General features: G+C 34.7%; 1 protein-coding gene across 1 annotated transcript in view; it reads right to left on the minus strand.

Moving 5' to 3' along the window:
- The window catches only part of DOCK8 (dedicator of cytokinesis 8), a 324,685-nt gene that overhangs the window by 139,457 nt on the left and 162,781 nt on the right, over nucleotides 1-22,447 (minus strand). The window contains 2 exon segments of the mRNA XM_074280659.1: nucleotides 1,860-1,930; nucleotides 3,240-3,357. Of these exon segments, the coding sequence (XP_074136760.1) occupies nucleotides 1,860-1,930; nucleotides 3,240-3,357 (189 nt within the window).

Here is a 22,447-nt window from a genome sequence, read left to right on the forward strand (position 1 = left end):
CCTACTATAAATTATGATTTCAAAGGTATCCCTATAAGAACTCTGTCCTTGACTGTTTATCTTTTTTCCTTTCATTTTTTCCCCCTTAGATTGTAAACTCCTTGAGAGCAGGCACTGTCTTTTGCTTCTTTTTATCTCTAGAACTTAGCACAGTGCCTGGCACCTAGTAGGGACATAATAAATGTTTTACAGATGATTGATTGATTTTTACAAAATTCTTTTCTTATCCCGGGAAAGCCTTGAGGGAGATTTTATGTCTGGCTAATTTCGATTTACTCAAAAACAGGATTCATAAACTAAAAGCTATTGCAGAAATAAAGATAATAAAATAGAAACATATAATTAGAGTTCTTGGGTCTGATCTTTTCCTTAGTGGGCAGCAAACAAATCTGTTTTCCACCTGTGAAATAGGAATAATACAATTGGAAAACTGTTATGGGACTCTGCTCAGTAACTATTATTAAAGATTGCTTCCTGACTGCTTTTCCTACTTAAAGTTGCTTTAAAATGAACATGGTTTTTAACTAGAGAAATAAATGAAGGATTTGAGTATGGAACTTCTGCCTTTGCTTGAAAATCATGAAAATATTTGGAAGATATACAAAAGAGATCAAAGAGAGAGAGGAAACTCTCATTGATGAGATCCTGAATATTGTTTTGGATCAAGAAAAACTAAAGAATTGATCCCTCAGGCAAGCAGGCAGAAGTTTCTGATAGACCATCAGTTTAGCTCCATGATCCCACCCTCTGAGGAGGTCTCCAGTCTGAAATCCAAATTATGTCAAACTCCTGAAACCCACCTTCTGTAGAGGTCTCCAGTAATCTCACCTTACTATGTCCTGTCAGGAATCCAAGTTATGTCCCTGAAGTTAAATTTTCCCCATAAAACAACTTACGGCCCATGACTTTGCTGCTGCTCTCCTTTTAGTCAGCCTGCCACAGCACTCTGCCTCATGGTATCTTTTTCCTTACCTCTCGCCCCATGCCATGGTTACCTCTCCAATTCCACTATGCTTCCCAATCCCACTTCTCCTCCTTACAACTAACTCTTTTAGGGAGCTAAGTCCCTTTCAGAATTTAGCCTGCTAGCTAAGGACATACCCCAACCTCATGAGGTTGTTCCCTTTCTACTGGGAAATTGTGAGTTGCACTGAGGAACTTGTCTTTCATATGCTCTCCCACTCTATTTCATATTCACCATACAGGTGTCTACTGTATCCCTTCATTTGTCTGTAACTTCTTCCGCTAAATAAATCTACCTTTTGCCAAAGAGAATGGCCATTATGAATTGTCACATGTCTAAACCCCAACTTTGGTACCTGCCTCCTTTGGTGACAAACCCCACGTTATAGATCATATCAATATAAACAAAAATATTTATAATAGTTTTTTTTGTAGTGGCAAACAATTGGAAATTGAGGGGGCACCTATCAATTTGGGGAGGGAGGTTGAACAAATTATGGTATATGAACATAATGGAATATTCTTGTGCCATAAAAATGATGAAAGGGAAGATTTTAGAAAAATTTTGGAAAGGCTTGGCATAAAGTGATGAACAAGTACAATCAGAAGACTAATTTATACAATAACAATATCAATGCAATGATCAATCATAATTCTAGAGGATCAATGATGAAGCATACTGCCCTCTTCCTAACGAAGAGGTACTTTTACTTGACTATGGTATTTGTTTTATGGGTTTTGCTTTTCTTTATTTTTCATCAAGTTGGAGGAAGAAGGGGAATGGTAGAGAAAATAAATCCTTGTTATTTGGGGGAAAAAAAATAGAAGGCACAGAACATTTAGAAGAGTCAAAATGATAAAACATCTTGGAATCGCATTTTTTAAAAAGTACTTACTTGTTGTGGTATGTGATGGCTGTGTAGACTTCTTTTAAAAATTCAGGACCGTTAGACTTTCCAAAGATGACCTATTCCCCAAATAGAAGAATCAAGACAACAGTTATATCTGTATATAGAACATTATCAAGACATCTTAATCATAACAAGAATAATCTGGTATACTAAACTGAGAATGAAGAGTTCTAGATTCTACTCTTAGATTGCCTGATGTGCAAGTATTAATCCTCAGTTTGGAATCTGGTACTTTAAAAAAATTCTCTGACTTCATTATCAAATCCTGATCTTAGAAATCAATTTTTCTTACTTTGGGAAGGAGAGTTAATTTTCCAGGGGAAGCTAGAAGTCAGAGAGTATTCTCCCAGGAGCCTTGCTTTCTTTCTGATTATCCCAAACCTCCCCCATTACTGTATCTTTTTCTTTACCAGTTCTCCCTTATGCCTTTTCTATGAATATAATGGGAGGCAGAAGAGATCCAACATCAGATGATTGTTCATTACTACATGGGGAGCTAAAATAAATGAACTCAAGGAATAGCTTAATCCAGTAATGAGTTAATAGAAAATTATTTTAACCACAGGATGTTAAGATATTTCAAGTAAGCAAATCTTGGCACTCCTGGTCCCTCTGAGGTCTGTGCTTTATCTATTTACAATTACTTCTCTAACTCTAATCCATTAAGGATCTATCATTTCATTGGAGTGGGTACTGGCTCTAACAGATGCTGATGAAAATAATTTTGCCTTTTGGGAGATGATATATGTAAGTTCTAGTCCCCAGAATTCATTATTCTAAGTCTAATCTTGTCAGGCGTCTTTATAAATTTAGCTAAGTTGATCTTCAGATAAGACATGGTTTGCTGCTGAGAAACTCTAAGCCTTTGCACTTGATAGAACCGGCTACTATCATTATTTATTTATTTATTTATTCTTATTATTATCATTATTATTATCCCTGTTTTACAAATGAGGAAATTTAGGCAGAGAGGAATTAAGTGACTTGCCCAGGATCACACTACTAAATTGAGGTTTGACTGATTTCAGGTTCAGGTCTCTTGCTTTCTGTCCTCCTATAAAGGATAGAATCAGTTTCAAAGTTAATACTACCTGGTTTCAAGGCCTGAGTCTGACACATAATAGCTATATGACCCAGGACAACTCATTTAATGTCTTGGTGACCCAGGCAATTCTCTCCAAATTTAATACATTGGTATTAAAAGTACCCTTTTGGTACTTTAGAACACTAAGCTAGCTAGTATGCATGTCATGGGGACACAGTTCTGGGGTCCTCTATTTACAATTGAAATTCACAAGGGGATTTTGGTGGTGTTTTGTTTTTTGCTTATTCTGTCTTCTGGTAATCATTTATTTTCCACATTACCGGCATAGCACTGTTAGCATCTTCTCCACACATAAATTGGATCTTAATTGTAATGTTCCTTGCAGATGCCACTTTATTAGCAAAATTGAGCCTCTGTGGGTAGACAAAGAGAAGATTTCTGGAAAAGAAAAAAAGAAAGAGATAAATGAGGGAAAAGGGACTGAGGTTTGATAGAATTTGAGATTTTGTAGAGACTTTAATTAAAAGAAGAAATAACCCTTGCAAAAGGCTATTCTTTACAGTTATGAATTCTTAAAAAAGCTTAAAAATGGAGCCTTTTCTTTGTAAGAACTGTCATAGAAGAATGACAAAAACATGCAATGACTACAACATTGTAAATGAATGGATCACTAATAGGAAGCTAAAATCCTAATGATGGAAAAAATCAGTGAAAATCCTAGAAAAAAAAGTAATGAAACACCCCCCCAATCAACAAGTGATATTAAGTGCCTACTCTGTACTTCAATCACCTCACTGTTGAAAAGAGCCAAGGTATATATATAATCTTTCTATTGCTGTATACAGTGTTCTTCTGGTTCTACTCATTTCACTTAGTATCAGTTCATGTAATCTCTTCAGGCCTTTTTGTAATCATCCTACTGATCACTTCTTATAGAACAATAATATTCCATAATATTCATATACCATAATAACTTATTCAGCCATCTTCCAACTAATCTCCTTAGTTTTCAGTTTCTTGCCACTACAAAAAAGGGCTGCTACAAACATTTTTTCACATGTGGGTCTTTTCCCCTTTTTTATGATTTCTTTGGGATATAGGCCCAGTAAGAGACACTGATGGATCAGAGGGAATGCCCAGTTTAATAGCTCTTTGGGCACAGCTCCAAATGGTTCTCCAGAATGACTGGTTCAGTTCTCAACTCCACCAACAATGTATTAATGTCCCAGTTTTCCCACATCCCCTCCAACATTCATTATTATTTTTTCTGTCATCTTAGCCAATCTGAGAGGTGTGTAATGAATGGTACTTCAGATTTGTTTTAATTTGCATTTCTTTAATCAATAGAGATTTAGGTCATTTTTTCATATGACTAGAAATGGTCTTAATTTCTTCATCTGAAAATTATTCATATTCTTTGTTCATTTATCAACTGGAGAATGGCTTGAATTCCTATAAACTTTGAGTCGATTTAGAAATGAGGCCTTTACTAAACTCTTGGATATGTCATGCCCCATCCCCCCCCCCCAGTTTATTGCTTCCTTTCTAATTTTGTCTGCATTGTTTTTGTTTGTACAAAAACTTTTAAACATAATAAAAACTATCCATTTTGCATTCCATAATCCACTCTAGTTCTTCTTTGGCTATGCATTCCTTCCTTTTCCTCAGATCTGACAGGTAGACTATCCTTTGTTCTTCTAATTTGCTTATAATATCACTCTATGTCTAAATCATGAACCCATGTCAAACTTATCTTATAGGATGTTAGGTGTGGGTTAATACCTAGTTTCTACCATACTATTTTCTCACTTTTTCCAGAAATTTTTGTCAAATAGTGAATTCTTATCCCAGAAGCTGGGGTCATTGGGTTTATCAACACTAGATTTAATATAGTCATTGACTATTATGTCTTGTGAACCTAACCTAGATCAACTACTATATTTCTTAGCTGGTACTAAATGATTCTGATGACTCAAAATTATAATATAATTTTAGGTCTGGTAAAGGTAGGTGTAGAGGGCTGGAACTTTGGAGAAGTATACTTGACAAGGTGTTAACTCAGTGGAATTGATGAGACAATGGTTATCTAGTTTATATATAGTTAGTACTTAGTATGGTGATATAATGGTTTTCTAGTTCACATATATCTAGTATGGTGTAATGCTATAATCATTTTAGTTTGATATAATGATATAATCGCTCTAGATTGGCTTATGCTCAGTATACTGTAATGATGCAATTGGGTATTTAATCTGGGGACCAAGTCAGACTTAGATGGAGACTGGTTGAGACTGTCAGACTGTCAGATAGGAGACTGGGTCAGACTATGACAAATACAGACTTTGAAGGAGACAAGAAAGACTTTGGACTCTATTCTTGTCCATTTTTGTGGTGACTATCCTACTGTGACCAAAGCTCTTCTGGAGGACCTCCAGAAAGCCAGCCTGGACATTACAGCTAGGCCACCTTCATCTGCTTTTTTTTTTCATTTATTCCTTTGAAATTCTTGATCTTTTGTTCTTCCAGATAAACTTTTTTATTATTTTTTCTAGTTCTGTAAAATAATTTCTTGGGTGCGTGATTGGTATAGCACTGAATAAGCAGATTAATTTAGGTAGTATTGTCATTTTTATTATATTAGTTTGACCTACCCATGAGCACTTGATATTTTTCCAATTGATTAAATCTGACTTTATTTGTATGGGGAATAGAGAGAGATAAGGTGAAGAACTTACAGGAATGTATGAATTCTTTTTTTGTATTTTATTTTCATTATTTCTGTGTTTACCCTATGACCTGTATGTGCAAGTTCATATTTACTTGAGCCTTAGCCAGCTATAACGATATTTACTTAACCTGAGCTGATGACATTTATCAATATTTGACATTTATCAATATTTAGTCTATTAGCTGGACCACTATCTGCTTGCTTAAGCCTGAAGGCCTGATTTTCTGTTTCCTAGAAAATAGGAGATTTTGGGGAAACAGAAACTTTCCATTCCAATCTCTCCAAATAGCAACAATCAATTAGATGCCTCCCCCTCCCCTTCTCAATGCTCTCTTATTTGTGGTGTAAAATCTTGTATAAAAGCTATGTATCTTTACTACTTCTTTAGCCCTCCTGTGGCTCATCCTCTGAAGGTTTTCAATAAACAACTTTTCTGCCTTCTACTGAGTGATCTCTGAGTAGTCATATTGGGTAAGGGTCTTCTACATTCATCACATTTGTGTGGAAATTGTTTTGTAATTGTGTTCAAATACTTCCTGACTTTGTCTTGTCAGGTAGACTCCCAAATATTTTATATTATCTACACTTATTTTAAATGGAATTTCTCTTTGTATCTCTTCCTGTTGGACTTTGTTGGTAACATATAAAAATGCTGATAATTTATGTGGATTTATTTTGTATCCTGCAATGTTGATAAAATTATGAATTGTTTCTAGAAGTTTTAGTTGATTCTCTAGGATTCTCTAAATGTACTATCATATCATCTGCAAAGAGTGATAATTTGGTTTCCTCATTGCCTACTCCAATTCCTTTAATCTCTTTTTCTTCTCTTATTGCCAAAGCTAACATTTCTAATACAGTATTGAATAGTAATGGTGATGGGGCAAACTTGTTTCATTCCTGATCTTCCTGGGAATGGTTTTAGTTCTAGTTCTGGTTATGATGCTTGCTGATGATTTTAAATCCATGCTACTGATCATTTTAAGGAAAACGTCATTTATTCCTATATACCCTAGTGGTTTGTTGTTGTTGTTGTTGTTGTTGTTTTTTAATAGGAATGGATGTTAGATTTTGTCAAATGCTTTTTCTGCTTCTATTGAGAGTTTTATTATTGATGTAGTCAATTATGCTAATAGTTTTCCTACTAATATTGAACCAGCTCTGAATTCCTGATATAAATCCTACTTGATCATGGTGTATTATCTTGGGGATACTTACTGCAATCTTATTGCTAATATTTTATTTAAGATTTTTTTTTTTTTTTTTTTTTTTTTTGCCAAGGCAATGGGGCTCAGTGACTTGCCCAGGGTCACACAGCTAGGAAATGTTAAGTGTCTGAGATCAGATTTGAACTTAGGCCCTCCTGATTTCAGAGCTGGTGCTCTATCCACTATGCCACCTAGCTGTCCCTTATTTAAGATTTTTGCATCATTATTCATTAGGGAACTTGATCTATAATTTTTTTTTTTCTGTTGTAACCCTATCTGGTTTAGGTATCAGCACCATATCTGTGCCATAAAAGGAATTTGGTAGGACTCCTTCTTTCCCTATTTTTCCAAATAGTTTGCATAATATTGGAATTAATTGTTCTTTATATATGTTAGAATTCACATGTAAAGCCATCTGGCCCCGGAGATTTTTTCTTAGGGAATTGTTTAATTACTTGTTCAATTTCTTTTAATTTTTGTAAATATTCATCCATTTCACTTAGATTATCACATTTACTGGCATACAATTGGGCTAAATAGCTCCTAATTATTGCTCTAATTTCTTCTTCATTGGTGGAAAGTTCATTCTTTTCATTTTTGATGCTAACAATTTGGTTTTCTTCTTTCCTTTTTCTAATTAAATCAACTGAAGGTTTATTTTTTTCATAAAACCAAACTTTTAGTTTTATTTATTTATTCAATAGTTTTCTTATTTTCAATTTTATTCATCTTTCCTTTTATTTTTAGAATTTCAAATTTGGTATTTAATTGGAGGTTTTAAATTTGTCCTTTTTTGTAGCTTTTTTAGTTGCATGCCCAATTCATTGATCTTCTCTTTATTTTATCCAAGTAAGCATCTAGAGATATAAAACTTCCCCTAAGAACTGCTTTGGCTGCATCCCATAAATTTTGATATGTTATCTCATTATTGTCATTCTCTTAGATGAAATTATCCATTGTGTCTATCTTTTGTTGTTTCACCCACTCATTCTTTAGGATTAAATTACTTAGTTTCCAATTAAAGCAACACCTTTCTAACAACAACAACAACAACAACAACAACAACAAAAATAGCAACAACTCTAGAACAGCTCCAGGAAGCAGGGGATTAATCTGTGGAATTTAGAAACACAATCCAAAATAGTAACCAAAATCACATTCCTTTTTCCTGTCTCACAATTTTCTTATAGACCTAATGGTTATTTGGGAAACTTTTCTGAAAAGAAGCTCAAAAACAATCAAATAAAAATTGAGATATCTTTGAAATAAAAGCAAAAACATTGGTTTGGTTTGTTACTGGGTTTGACCTATTATTTATCCAACATGACAGAAAACTACTTGATCACAAAACATGCAAGAAAACACACCCAATTCTCTTATCTCCAAGTGGAAGTGGATGGATTGGCACAAGAGTTGCTGCAGTTTGGCATTGTATTTAGGGAGCAGGTAAGACGAAGTAAGCTATAAATCTGCCACATTTCAATAGCTGCAAGTTTTTGACTGCTGTTAGGCTGAGCTGTTGAAACAAGTCCACAGACAGAAGAAACAGAGGATTTGCCTGAAGCAAAGATATAGGCAACTTGAGGGAAGGATGGAGATTTTTATCAGCGATTTGCTGAACTCAAGAATGAACTTGCCCGAGAAATGAAATACAGAAAAAGCTTTTACAAGAACCCAGAGTTGCTAGAGTAAAAGACTGAAGATGTCTTGTTCTATCAGACAGATGGAAGTACATTGATGAATGTGACTGATGTTATAAGAAAATTTTAATATTCTGTGATTTTATCAGTGTATGAAAACAGCCTCTATTAATGCAAAACAACAACTGTTCTGCAAGTTGTAGTTTGAGAGAGTTAAAATAATCTTTCCAGGGTCATAAAATCAGTATGTTTCAAAGGTGGGAGCTCAGGTCTTTTGGCTCCAATGCTATGCTGCCTTGTATGATAAGCATACTAATATTTCAAAAGTTACAATCAACAGAATCTTAATAGATTGTGAAAAAGGCCCTGTAGAGATACTTTATTGTGTTCAGAAAAAAAAGAATTGTAGGGAGAGAGTAAATTAATTTTCACACTTTATATTATGGTTAAATCCTAAGAATCTATTTGAGGTGAATTTTTAGTTTTTAGAGATTTATTATTTTTTTTTAAAGAAGACATGTGATTTCATTTATAGGAAGAATACCAGACACAGAAATTATATCTAACTAAAGCAAGTTTGGTCCTGCTCTACAACTTGACGGTCTCAGGAGAGTTGAAAGGAAAGGTAGGTTAAATGATCTGTTTATAGTCCCACAGTCATAAATGAAAGAGGCAAGATTTATATCCAGATCTTCTTGACTATGAGGCCAATTCTCTATCTATAGAATATTGTTTCTTTAAACATATATTATCCTATCACAATGCCATCTTTGTGCTAGCCTTTTTTTCCAGGAATGCTTTTAATACTTCTCTTTTATTGAATATGCTTTTTTTTTTCCCCTTTCCATTGATCATTAAGTTCAGATTTTCAGGATATGTAATTTGGGGTTGTCTATTGAGTACCTTTGCTTTCAGAATATAGTGTTCTATTCCTTTCTGTGGTTTCTGGTAGGCGTTGTATAGTCTTGTGTTACTTGAATTTCTTTCCTTTTATTTGAAGGGTTTTTTCTTGGCTGCTTATATAAGTTATTGTTTGTTACTGTGGGACAGGAAATTGGTAGAACTGGAGAGATGTGAATGAACCCTCCATATTTTCACATTAGCCAAAATTGTTACAAGCAAGTAAATTGTGGTGCAGACTTGCTAAATTTAAGTAATTTGTATTTTAAATTTGAAGCATAGTCTTCCCCCCTTCACTTTTTCTGGAAGTGCTATGGATTTCATTGATGCTTTGTTTTCTGTAGTCAGAAATTCTGGGCAATTTTCTTGAATCATTTCTTGTATTATAGTGTTTAGGATTCTATAATGGTGGGAAAAACCTCTGTAATCTCAGAATTCCTAATCTAAAAGCTGTTCTACTTAGAGGAAGGCTCTTTTCTTCCACATGTGACTTTGAAATTAAGATTTTGTGTCTCAGACAATTAATTCTATGAGACTCTACTTTGTAGAATAGATGCAGATCTGAATTGGTTGAGAAGGTTTCTCCTTGGAAATTTCCTAAACTGATGAAATCACAGATCTGATTTTTCTCTCAATATAGAGATACATACATATACACACATTTTACTATTAATTATATGTATAATTTAATAGTTGAAAATAACATTAAGATTTCTAAAAAATCTTGCATATACATATACATTAATAAATGGATATGTATGTATATACATGTTAATAAGCATTTATTAATTTATGTATAAAGATATATGTATACATATGGGTAAAGTTGAAATGGTGTTTGTTCAGTCATGTCTGACTTTTTGAGCCCTCATTTGGGATTTTCTTGGCAAAGATACTGGAGTGGTTTGCTATTTCCTTCCCTAGGTCATTTTACAGATGAGGAAACTGAGAGAGACAGTGTTAAGTCACAAAGACATTATGTGTCTGAGGCTGAACTTTAATTCAGGAAGATGAGTTTTTCTGACTTTAGCCTGGTACTTTAATCACTTTGTTACCTAGTGCTCCTTTATGCTCTCTGTCTGTAATATATACACACATTAATATATAGATCTAGATGTACATATGTATATATATATCAACAAAATTTATTAATAGATGTAGACATAATACCCAAATATATATATACATGTATATGTATATATACACCTATGACTATCTGCAAAAAACCAAAAATACATATATATGAGATTGTTCAAAATCAATTGTTCTTTATTATGCTAAAGAAAAATTGTTTATTGCCACAGGAGAAGTTACTGTGGAATTGTGAGACATTGGAAGATATTACACTGGCTGGTGGTGATAGAATTTTCTGTAAAATTTGATAAAATGGTAGATAAATATCTCTCTGGGTAGATAAAGTAACAGAGAGGTAGGTCTTCAACCATGACTAGATAGATAGTTAGATTTTGGACAAACGGATGAGATGAGGAAAAGGGCATATTGGGGCAAAGGTAGAGAGATCTGGTTAAGTAGATAGGAATTTCTTTATTTGACACACCTTTGTCTTGTTGTGTCACATCTTGGGCAATTAATCTTTTATTTGTAGACTATGGAGATATGTTCCTGAGGGGACTTAGATTAAAATAGCTGTGCTATTGATTAAATACAGTGGAGCACCTTCATGGCACCAGTAATCAAGAAATCAGAGCAATCCTATTTATGGAAATCTATCAGGTTTTTTTTTTGTTTTTTTTTTCAAATAATCATAGGTTCACCCTAACTATTTTGGCTATTTCAAAGCCACTGTTTATTTTTCTCTCTAGTCCCTTTTGCAGATATAAAGTGTGAGAATGAACAAGATTTTTACAGATGTGAAAATTTAGCAAGATTGACTAAGTGAATAAGATGCTTTTAATTCAAAAATAGCTTTTAAAAAAAGGTTGGTGGAGCTCAAAAATTAGAAAAAAAAATCCTTGTTTACATATATTGGATTTAACATATATTGTAACTCATTTAACATGTATTAGACTACCTGCCATCTAGGGGATGGGGTGAGGGTAAAGAGGGAAAAATTTGGAACAGAAGATTTTGCAAGGGTCAATGTAAAATTACCCATATATATGTTTTGTAAATTAAAAAAATTTAAAAAGAAAAAAGAAAGAAAAAAAAGGGGAAAAAAAAGAATCTTAGGCTTTTAAGCTAGATAAGGGAGCTTAGAGGTCTACCCCATCTAGCTACCTTTGGTAGCTGGTTTTGATACTATGAGAACCAATATCAAGTGAACGGAAATTTATCATTTGTGATATGACATCTTTAATTCCAAATTAAAACAATTTACAAACCTGAATGCTCTACTACATACAAATAACTATACACACTAGGACTATAAGGACCTCAGATCCTTCATTTTAGAAATGGATAAACTGAGGACTATTATTAGAGAGTAACACATTGTATACACACACAGCTATGGAAATAATCCTCCTAAGACACAGGTCCAACATATCATTCACTTTTCTGCTCAAAACCTTGTCATGACTCTCCATGCCAAAAGAATGAAATACCAACTCCTTATCCTGATATTTAAAGCACTCCCCAATCTGGCTCCTGTCCAGCAGTTAACAATTCAGTTTTATTTCATATAATTTATTTTACAAATTCTGTATTTCAAACAATTTGGACTATAAGTGATTTCCTAAACTTGATATTCCTGCTTCAAGCCTAGAATCTACTGCCATCTCACACTCATGTTTCAGAGTTATTTTCTTCAATTCAATTTAGTAGATTATAGACAAATATCTCTTTAGGTATGTCAAGCGTTAGAAGTAGGTTTTGACTTATTCCTTAAAAAATTTTGGATAGACAGAGAGGAGCACAACATGAACAAGTCTTACATTTTGAACTGTGAGTATTGTTTATTTGTAGACTTCAGGGATATGTTACTACTGGGGCTGTATAGCTCTACATCCTCAACTCCCAGTTGATAATGTTTTCTCCTTCTTTAATGTGGTACTTATTTCTGTATATGTTATATCCCTTCCAGTAAAAAGTAAGCTCCTTGAGGATAGAAATTGTTTTCTTTTTGTCTACTTAGATGTAGTAAGTGGTTAATATATATTTGTTGAATTGCACTGAACTGAAGAATCCAAAGTCACATAACAAAATAGAGATATAATTGAGACAAAGCTGCTTCAAACAATGATTTTTTACATAATTACAATATGTTGTACACTTCCAAAATTTTATATAACACATAATTAATAGAGAAGAACATTGACTGATAATACACTTCTAGTCCACTAAGAAGTCAAAACAAAGGTGAAATGAAGTGGGAAATCCTAGTAAGGTTGTACCTTGGTTGAATCTTGGGAGTCAGAATACCTGAGTTTTAATTCAGCATTAGACATTTATTAGTTGAGTGACCTTGGGCTCTAAATAGTTTGAAAGTATTTTAATAAAGCAATGGTCCCTAATGAGAGCAACAACTTTTGTCTTTCAAAAATGTCTGCTCATTATAGGAAAAGATAATGATAAATGTTGGAGAGGATGTGGGAGAACTGGGACACTAATACATTGTTGGTGGAGTTGCAAGCTAATCCAACCATTGTGAAGAACAATTTGGAACTATGCTCAAAGGGTTATCAAACTGTGCATACCCTTTGATCCAGCAGTGTTCTGGACTTATATAACAAAGAGATCTTAAAGGAGTGAAAGGGACCCAGATCTACATGTGCAAAAAATGTTTGTGGCAGCCCTTTTTGTAGTGGCAAGAAACTGGAAACTGAGTGGATGCCCATCAGTTGGGAGAATGACTGAATATGGTATATAAATATATATATGAATGTTATGGAATATTATTGTTATATAAGAAATTATCAGAAGGATGAGTTCATAGAGGCCTGGGGAGACTTACATGAACTGATGCTAAGTAAAATGAGCAGAATCAGGAGATCATTATAGAGAGCAACAAGAAGATTATAAGATGATCAATTCTGATGGATGTGGCTCTCTTCAACAAAGAATCAGGCCAGTTCCAGTGATTTTGTGATGATGAGAGCCAGTTATACCCAGAGAGAGGGCTGTGGGAAGTGAATGTAGATCACAACATAGCATTTTCATTCTTTTTGTTGTTTGCTAGAATTTTATTTTCTTTCTAATTTGTTTTCCTTTTTGATCTGATTTTTCTTGTGCAGCAAGATAATAAGATAACATTTTTACCATGTTTAATATATATTACCATCTGGGAGAGGCAGTGAGGGAAGAGGGAGGAAATTGGAACACAAGGTTTTTCAAGAGTCAATGTTGAAAAATAATCGTTGCATATGTTTTGAGAATAAAAAACTTCAATAAAAAAAAGTCTGCTCAATGCATTAAACATTTTTGTAAAAATGTGGTCTTTGTGTTTAGTATAGCATAGATATTTATGATTCACAAAATTCCAGAACATTTAATGATCAAATACTATGAGCATACATTTTAATAACACCTAATCCAATATTCTCCCAAAGGCTACTTCAAAAATAAAAACAAAGAAACTTCTGAAACTGAAATTATTTAAAACAAAAACAATAATTTTTAAAACTATATTTTAAGGGTATTTGAGGACAAAAATTTCTGTTATGTTTGGCTTATCAGTTATTACAATTTAAATGTCATCTTATATGACTTTATATAACATTATTATTGATAATTTCTACCTTTTGAATTCCTCATCTAGACTTTCTAAATATGTACTCAGTAAATAACAATACCTTTTGTTATATTTATTGAGTGCCTTTCATCATAGCCACTTCACATGCCAAGCTCATTACCACATCAATCCTGATGACTTTTCTATGAGGTAGGTAAAAGTTTTGCTGAAAGTTACATCTTAGAGAAGAAAATCATTTGGCCCACTGAATATTGTTGAGCCTCGAAAGGCAAAAATTGAAAGGTTTTAGGAAGGACAGAGATTTCTATAAAATACACTTAGCTATTTAAAGAAAAGCCAATTTATTTTAAGTTTAAAGGCATCATTCATGGAAAGAGAGGAGACATGGATGGTTTTATCACAATCAGCTTCCCATTCCCTATGGGAAGGCCTAGGACATGAATTAGTACCTTTTGTTGCCTAGTATGATTTAAGGAGTATTAGGAAGGGTCCTTTGTCCCTAGACAGCTCTCCTATATTTTCAGACAGTTCTCTCAGACTATAAATTGCAGAGGAAATATCTGCTTTGGTAGTTTTCTCATTAGATATTCCATGAAATCATATTACAGATTCAGTCCAAAACAATATACTGCAAAGTATATTCTATGGCGAATAATTCTGTTAATGAAGAGATTCACTCATTTAAAAGAAATTAACAAACATCCTTATTTAAAAGATAAGTATCTTCAGAAGACATGAAGGAGACTATCAGCCACTCACAATTTAGTAGGAATCAGAAAAACCCAGCTCCTTCCTTTCTAAAAACTACCTGAAATTCATGGGCATTGTTGAAATAGGGATTTCAAAAGAGGATGGTGAGTGAAGAGAAGTGAAAGGGTAATTATGAAGTAGAGGACACTTCACAAAAGAGAATAACTTTGGGTAGGTTTGGAGGTTCAGGGGAAGATTCTTTTAAACAAGAAAGCTTAGGGTGGTTGAGGAACAGAAGGACCAGTAATTGTGAGAGAGAAAATGAAGAAAGGGCAGGTAGAGATAAACTTCTACGCTATAATTTTTCCTAGGGATGGCCTTACCCCTAAAGATTCCTGATTCCAATATAAGAAACAAACAGAGAAAAGGCAAGGGGCCCATTCTAAGTATGATATTTCTCCTTTTTTTGTAAAGTTTAAATTTTTTAAAAATTTAGATTTGTTCAGTTATTTAAATCAGTGGATCAATAGGTACTGTTAAAGAACTTTAGTACTCTAACTTCAATAAATTATTATATATATATATATATATATATATATATATATATACATATTTTTTTTTTTTTTTACTGAGGCAATTGGGGTTAAGTGACTTACCCAGGGTCACACAGATAGGAAGTGTTAAGTATCTGAGGTCACATTTGAACTCAGGTACTCCTGACTTCAGGGCTGGTGCTCTATCTACTACACCATCTAGCTGCCCCAACAAATAAGTTTTTAAAATAAATAATAAATAATAAATTTAGTAGGCCAGTTGGAACATTTCCTTGCTCCCTATTTTCTCTGAAAAACAATAACCATGGGAGTCTTTTCCATCTCTAATGCTCTTGACCTTTAAATTAGCAGAAGAGAAAAAAACTAAATAAAAATTGCATAAAACATTTCTTTAAAAAATATTAAGTCATTCCAGGTCATGTAAGCAATAAGACAGAGGATTAAATATTTCTCTGACTCCTAAAACCTTTCAAACCTCTTCAAACTAGAAATCATACTTTTAATGATATAATAACAATTTAGTTACCAAGGAGATATGTTATAGAACTTGATAAAAAATAAAAACAAAATTAATTTGGAAAAACGAAGGATCTGGAATATCAAGAGAAGTGATAAAAAGAAGCAAAGATGCAGGGGGCTATGCAATTCTAGTACTCAAACTGTTTTATAAAGCAGCAGTCATCAAAGCTATCTCATATTGGTTAAAGAATAGAGATAGATTAATGGAATAGGCTAAATAAAAGAGATTTAGAAAAAGTAGAACTCAACAATCTAATGTTTGATAAAGGGGGAAATATAAATTACTTAAGGAAAAAATGCCTATTTGGTAAAAACAACAAGAACAACAAAACAAACAAACCAAAAAACTGTCTGGGAAAACTGGAAAGCAGTCTGGCATAAACTGGGGTTAGGCTAACATTCGATACCATATTCCACAATATGTTCTAAAATGGATATTTTACCTTAATGTTAAAAATTATATTATTTTTTTAAAATTAGAAGAAAAACAGAACATATATATGTTAAGGACCACACCTAAGTATGAAGGGACGGGCTGGTTCTCTGAAAGCCCTCACAAGCAGTGAATCATAGCACACTTGAAGGAATTGCAAATCAGTCTTTACTGATGCAAATGTTGCCTGTGAATTGAGAATGAAATAAGTATGAGGCAAGAGGGAAGAGGAGAGAGGTCAGAGAATGTAATTGCTTCTCAGTCTCCTAGTATCATTATCATCTTCTCACCTGAAGGGATCTATTCTGCTGGACAGAATTAGATCCCCAGCAGACACTAGCTCCTGTAACATATATATCATAGCTATGGGTAGAAGATCTATTTTTTTAAAAAAAACTATTTTATTTTTCCAAATACATAACAAAGATAGTTTTCAGCATTCACCTTTGCAAAACTGTGTTCTAAATTTTTTTCCTTCTCTCCTTACTTTTTCCCTCCCCAACATAGCAAGCAATCCAAAATAGGTTAAATATGTTAAATTCTATGAGATCTATTCTTAAACAAGAGATAAGAGGCAATTATGAAGGACAAAATCATAACTCTGCTTACCTGCAAATGAAAAGACTCTGAACAAATTCTGATATTACATCTAAGAAGGGGATGTGATGAGGTCTTCAGTATTAGATATAGTAAGTGGAGGAATTGATCCCTGGGGCAAGCAGGCATAAAGCTCTGATAGAAATCAGTTTAGGTCCATGGTCCTACTCTTTGGGGAAGTGGTCCAGTCTGAAATCCAAGTTATATCAAACTCCTGAGATCCGCCCTCTATAGAGATCTCTTACTCTCTTATAGAGTAGCCATGTCCTGTCAGAAATCTGAGTCATTTCCCTGAGGTTAAATTTTTCCTTTAAAATCTATTCATGGGCCATGTTATGGTTGCTGCTTTCCTTTGGGTCAGTCTGCCATACCATTTTGCTTTGTGGTATCTGTGTCCCCATGCCACATGGTATTCCCCTAACTCCACCATGTTTCTTAACTCTACTTCTCTTTACAATTAGCTCTTTTAGAGTGCTTAGTCCCTTTCAAGATTAAGCCTGTCAACTAAGGGCATGCCCCAACCTCATGGGAGGCTCCCTTTCTACTGGGTTGCACTAAGGAACTTGTCTTTCTTATGCCCTCCCACTCTATACCATTCTCAGTGTCTATTGTATTTCTTCATTTTGTCTATAACCTCTTCCCCTAAATAAGTCTACCTTTTGCAGAGGAGAATGGCTATTGTAAATTCTTCAAGACTGAACCCCAACTTTTAGTGCCTGCCATCATTTGGTGACAAATTCCGTATCATAGATTACATCAGTTCAATGAGGAAAAAAATTTTTTATCAAATTTCTCTGATAAAGATTTTGTATCTATGTATACAAATAAATGATTAATATTTATAAAATCAATAGCCATTTCTCAATAGATAGTCAAAGGATATAAACAAAGAGTTCTCAAAGAAGAATTGAAAAATAATTATAATCACATAAAAAATGCCCCAACTCATCAATAATAAAGAAAAGTAAATCAGAACCCTAGGGTACACTTCACACACTGCAAATGCAAAAAAATTACCCAAAGTAGCAACATTCAATGTTGGAGGGTGGAAAGATAGAAACACTAATTTACTGTTGATGAAACCATGAAATAATATACAACCATTTTGGAAATCATTTTGGAACTATGCAAATAAAGAGACTAAAATATCCATATCCTTTGAGTTAAAAGATTCCATTAGTGAATTTATACCCCAGGAAACCATTGGTAAGAAAAAAAAATCACTATATCCTCCAAAATATTTAGGCAGCACTTTATGATAGCCAAGAATTGGAAACAGAGTGGTACATGAATGTAACTCCCAGGTGTGTCTGGATAAATGAACCTAGTTTGGTTCATTGGAAAGTGCCTAGAGTAGGTATTTTCTGAGTCAGAGCTAATCCCAGAGATTCAAAATGAATAAAGTGAACTGTGAAAGAAGTCTCACAAGATGGGGACAGTATTCTAAAGACTGAATGAAGGTTGGCTGTGCCCCAGGGCCAGATTTCTTTCTCCAGAAATCACATGATTTACAAGGAGTAGGACCTTGTAATGGAGACTAAGTTGGGGCCACCTTGGCATTGAAACTCCCATATAAGGTAATTTAGTAATCCAAAAGATGTGGTTGGATTGAAAGTTTTTCCTCATTTATGACTTAGAATGTGAAGTCATTTGTCCTGACTAATCAGGGCAAAGATACAGCCTATAGGGAGTGTTAGCCCAGGCCCCTATATAATTCTTGTCCATTAACTGGGCCTTGCCTCTCCTTGCCTAACTGCTTGTGAGAAGGGAGACGCCCTTCCTTGCCTGATTGCAAAAAAATTCCTTTCTGCTTTTGCCTTGAGAAATCTCTTTAATTTATTTATTTGAGCCAGTGGTCTAGTCCTACACAAAAATATTTCCTAAGGAGGCAAGGCCTTCCTTTGAAGAACTTAAATTCTTGAGTAACATTCTACTTAATGTAAAGGGCTGAAACTCTGAATTAATGCACTGAGGTTGGACAACTTAAGGTTGGAGCACTTAAGGCTAATTACCAATTGGCCAATACTCTATTACTATATGCTTGGAAAATGGCTCTTCCTACTATTCTGTGCTGGTTCAGTCATTTGATGTATAAAGAATTGTGGGAAGGATTAGGGGGGGTGGAGTAAGACAAGCCAGAGTCATTTTGGCTGTAGAGGAGAAAAAAGAAGGTTGCAGAGCTCTTGTGTCCATTCCCTTCACTTCTAAAGACCAAGAATAAAGACTATGGGGTTTTGCTTATCCTGACTCCAGCTAATTCTAACCTAACTTGGTCTTCACAACTTAATAATTTAATAAGAAATAACTTCCTAATAATTAGAGCTACCCCAAAGTAGAGTTAGCGAGCTTCCCCTCCCTTTCTCATGTCTCTTCCCCAAATCATTAGAGGACTCAAAGTAAAAGCTGGGATAACTTCTTTTTGAAGATATTGTAGAGAATATTCTTACAGAGGTATAGATAGATAACACTAAAGGCTGCTAAGTTTTCTGCTAAGTCAAACTTTCTGTAAATCCCTAACATATACCTAGAGGGCACCAGAGTCCCTGAAGGTTTCCCCAAATTGTGTTGAGCCCACAAGATTTTTCAAACTGTTCACTATCTAAAACAGATATCCCAAACCATTCACTCTCCTCTTTCCTTGTGATGAGGTTCTCAAGTGCAGTTGGCTAAGAGGGACTGGACCATTGATGGAATTGCTTCCTAGGATAAGGCAGGGAAGGGACTGATTGAGCTCAGTTAAGCCTTATGGTCCCACCCTCTGTGGAGGTCCCACCTCTGTGGGTAGCTTCATCTTGGTATTTCTAGTTAGATATCTGAGTTATATCAAATCCTTGAGGTTAAATTTCCCCTATAAATCATCTTTGCTGACTCCCTCTTGGGATTATAGTTCACATGGCATTCTGCCTTATAGTATCTTTCTCCCTTCTTCCCCCCCCCCCCCCCAATGTTACATGGTGTCTCTTCTTTCACTTCTCCATCATGTCTTATGGTGTCTTCCTCCTTATGTTAAATATCTCTTTGCTAAACTCCTCTATGGATTTACCCTGCCATCTAAGGATATGCTACAACCTTATTGGGTGTTCCCTTTCTCCTGGTTAATTGTTTGTTCCACTAGAGAACTTGTCTTTTTCATCATTAATTGTTAAAACCCCTTTTCATGCTAACTATATTGCTCTCCTGACTCTATTTCATATTTATCTTTCCTGGTGTCCATTTTATTACTTCATTTTGTCTGTAACCTCTTCTAAATACATTTATCTTTTGCCAAAGAGAATGGCCACTGTGAATTCTTCACATGATTGAACCCCAACATTTTGTGTCTACATCAATCTTAACATTTGGTGCTCTCCTAAATTTGGTGCCTAGACTACATAACCTGCTTTAATTTAAATGAAAGCCCCTTATTTTGCTTGAGGGTCTCAGAAGGCCCTAATCTACACCAAAGGGTTTCCCCTGCATGCTACTGATGTCAAACAGAAGCCTTTTGTTTTTTATTTTTTCCCCAGAAACCTTTTAAAAAGCAGGGAATAGTGAATTTGGAGTTAGGAAGATCTGGGTTCAAATAATACTTCAGAAATCTATTAGCTATGTGGTCCTCGGAAAGTCACTTAAATTCTCCATGCCTCAGTTTTCTCATCTTTAAAATGAATGGTTTAGACTTGAAGGACCTCCAGGAACTCTTCCAGGTCCAAATTTATTATCCTACTTTGAAGGGCTGTCTTCCCAGTATTTTGCCAAACTTCATTATTTGGGATACATGGGGTATGTGTGATAGATCTTTTAATAAACCTATTAAGAAATTGGCTCAAATCTAGGCAATACAGGAGGCCAATATCTAAACACAAACATTTTAAATCCTGTGGTTTTTTTCCTCTGTTGAACAGCAAAGTAATTTGTTACTGGCTTGTAACCTTGCCAACAGAATGAAAGGTTGAGTAGGAAAGTACATTCTAAAGCAGCCTTTTGCTCCTGTCCACTGTTAGTATTGAGCATCCCCAGCCTGAAGTTGCCTAGTCTATTGTTGATTTCATTTAGAGTTTGATAGAGAAATAACACAAGTTTCTGTCTATTTGGAGAACAGTAGAACAGAACAGAAAAATCCTCCAAGTAAAAGCAAGTCTCTTACTCTTAGCTTCATTGTCATTCTCTACTGAGGGGCTTATTACTGTTTATCCTTTACCTCTTTTTCAAGGAAGATTTATAAGTGTCTTATTTGCTTTTTAAAAAAAATCACAAGGAAGGCACTCTATTTCAAAACAAATAACTAACATATGCACTTTGCCATAATACAGTAAAAACAGGTTTTTGAGATGGATTTCTTTGGCTACAGAGAAGTTTTCTGAGCCAAGTTATATAAATTTCTGGCAAATGAAGTCTCAGACAAACAGAACTGTGGTCTCCCCATCTCACTCTCCTTTTTAGGGAGGACATGAGCTTTGGATGCCATGTGCTTGAAGAAGGGACCCCAAACTCTAATTAAGGATTTAAGGAGAAAATCTCCTTAAACTCTGCCTCAGTGAGGGATCCCTCCCTGAGGGAAAGAAAATAAGACAGTTTCATTCCATTAACTGGTAGGGTCTGTTCAGTCTAGAAACTCATTGAATTCTATTCAAATTCCAGCCCAAGCTGAAACCCAGTGTGTAGAACTCCACCCACAAGCTCCTTCAACTGGTAGCCAAAGTTCCTATTATAAAAGAGCCAATCTAAAATCCTCTCTTTGCAGAGCTTCTAAACATGCCAGCTATGCCATGCTTAATATGCCAAGGGCCTTTGACCACTGGATAATATTCTTTTCCAGTGACACTCTCTCTTTATCCTCACCTATTTCCCTAACCAGACTTTATGCCTCTCTGTCAGGATTTCTAACCTTACTTCCCAATTCCTATAATCTCCTTTATCAATCTAGGTTTTTGGGTCTGTAAATTCCTTTACAGAGAATCTTGGAGCTACCAGAAGGGGGTTCCCCAAAACTTCTTTCATTTGGTCCCCTGGACCCCGAACCTGCCACTACACTAGACTTTATCATTTAACTCCCTGACCACCAGAAACCCTAATCTCATTTTGGTTCCCTAAATCTAGACCTTATCATTTGGTTCCCTACTAAAGGGAACCCCAAAACCTAAACTCTGCTCATGTTATGCTCATGATAACACGATGGCCAGAAGGGAGGAGTGGATGAATTACCCTTCTCCCTCATTCCCCAGTGAAGAAGAGGAGGAGCTAGAAGTTGTTTCTTCTTTCTAATTGATACAGCATTCTTGATTCCTCTCCCCCCACAACTCCCACCTTCATAGTGTAGAGCCTTGCCCTGAGTTTGTTGCATCATACTAAAGTTCTAAGTCTTTGCAAAGATAAAACAGATTTTTCCAGAAATGAATAGGGCCAAATCAGACGACATTACTCCAGGATTTTTATCAGTTGTGTAGAAGGTGATGCATATGAATAGTTGTTTTGTTGGGGAATTGAATAATGGTCCATTAGCACCCACTCTTTCAATTTATCTAGTCTAGAAACAAGTTAGAAATTCCACAAATTGATGGTTTGAGAGGTCAAAGAGTCACCTTCTCTAGAACTCAACTCTGAGAGAGAACATTGAATTGTGCATGTA

The sequence above is a fragment of the Sminthopsis crassicaudata genome, chromosome 1 (assembly GCF_048593235.1).
Source record: "Sminthopsis crassicaudata isolate SCR6 chromosome 1, ASM4859323v1, whole genome shotgun sequence".
Taxonomy (NCBI): Eukaryota; Metazoa; Chordata; class Mammalia; order Dasyuromorphia; family Dasyuridae; genus Sminthopsis; species Sminthopsis crassicaudata.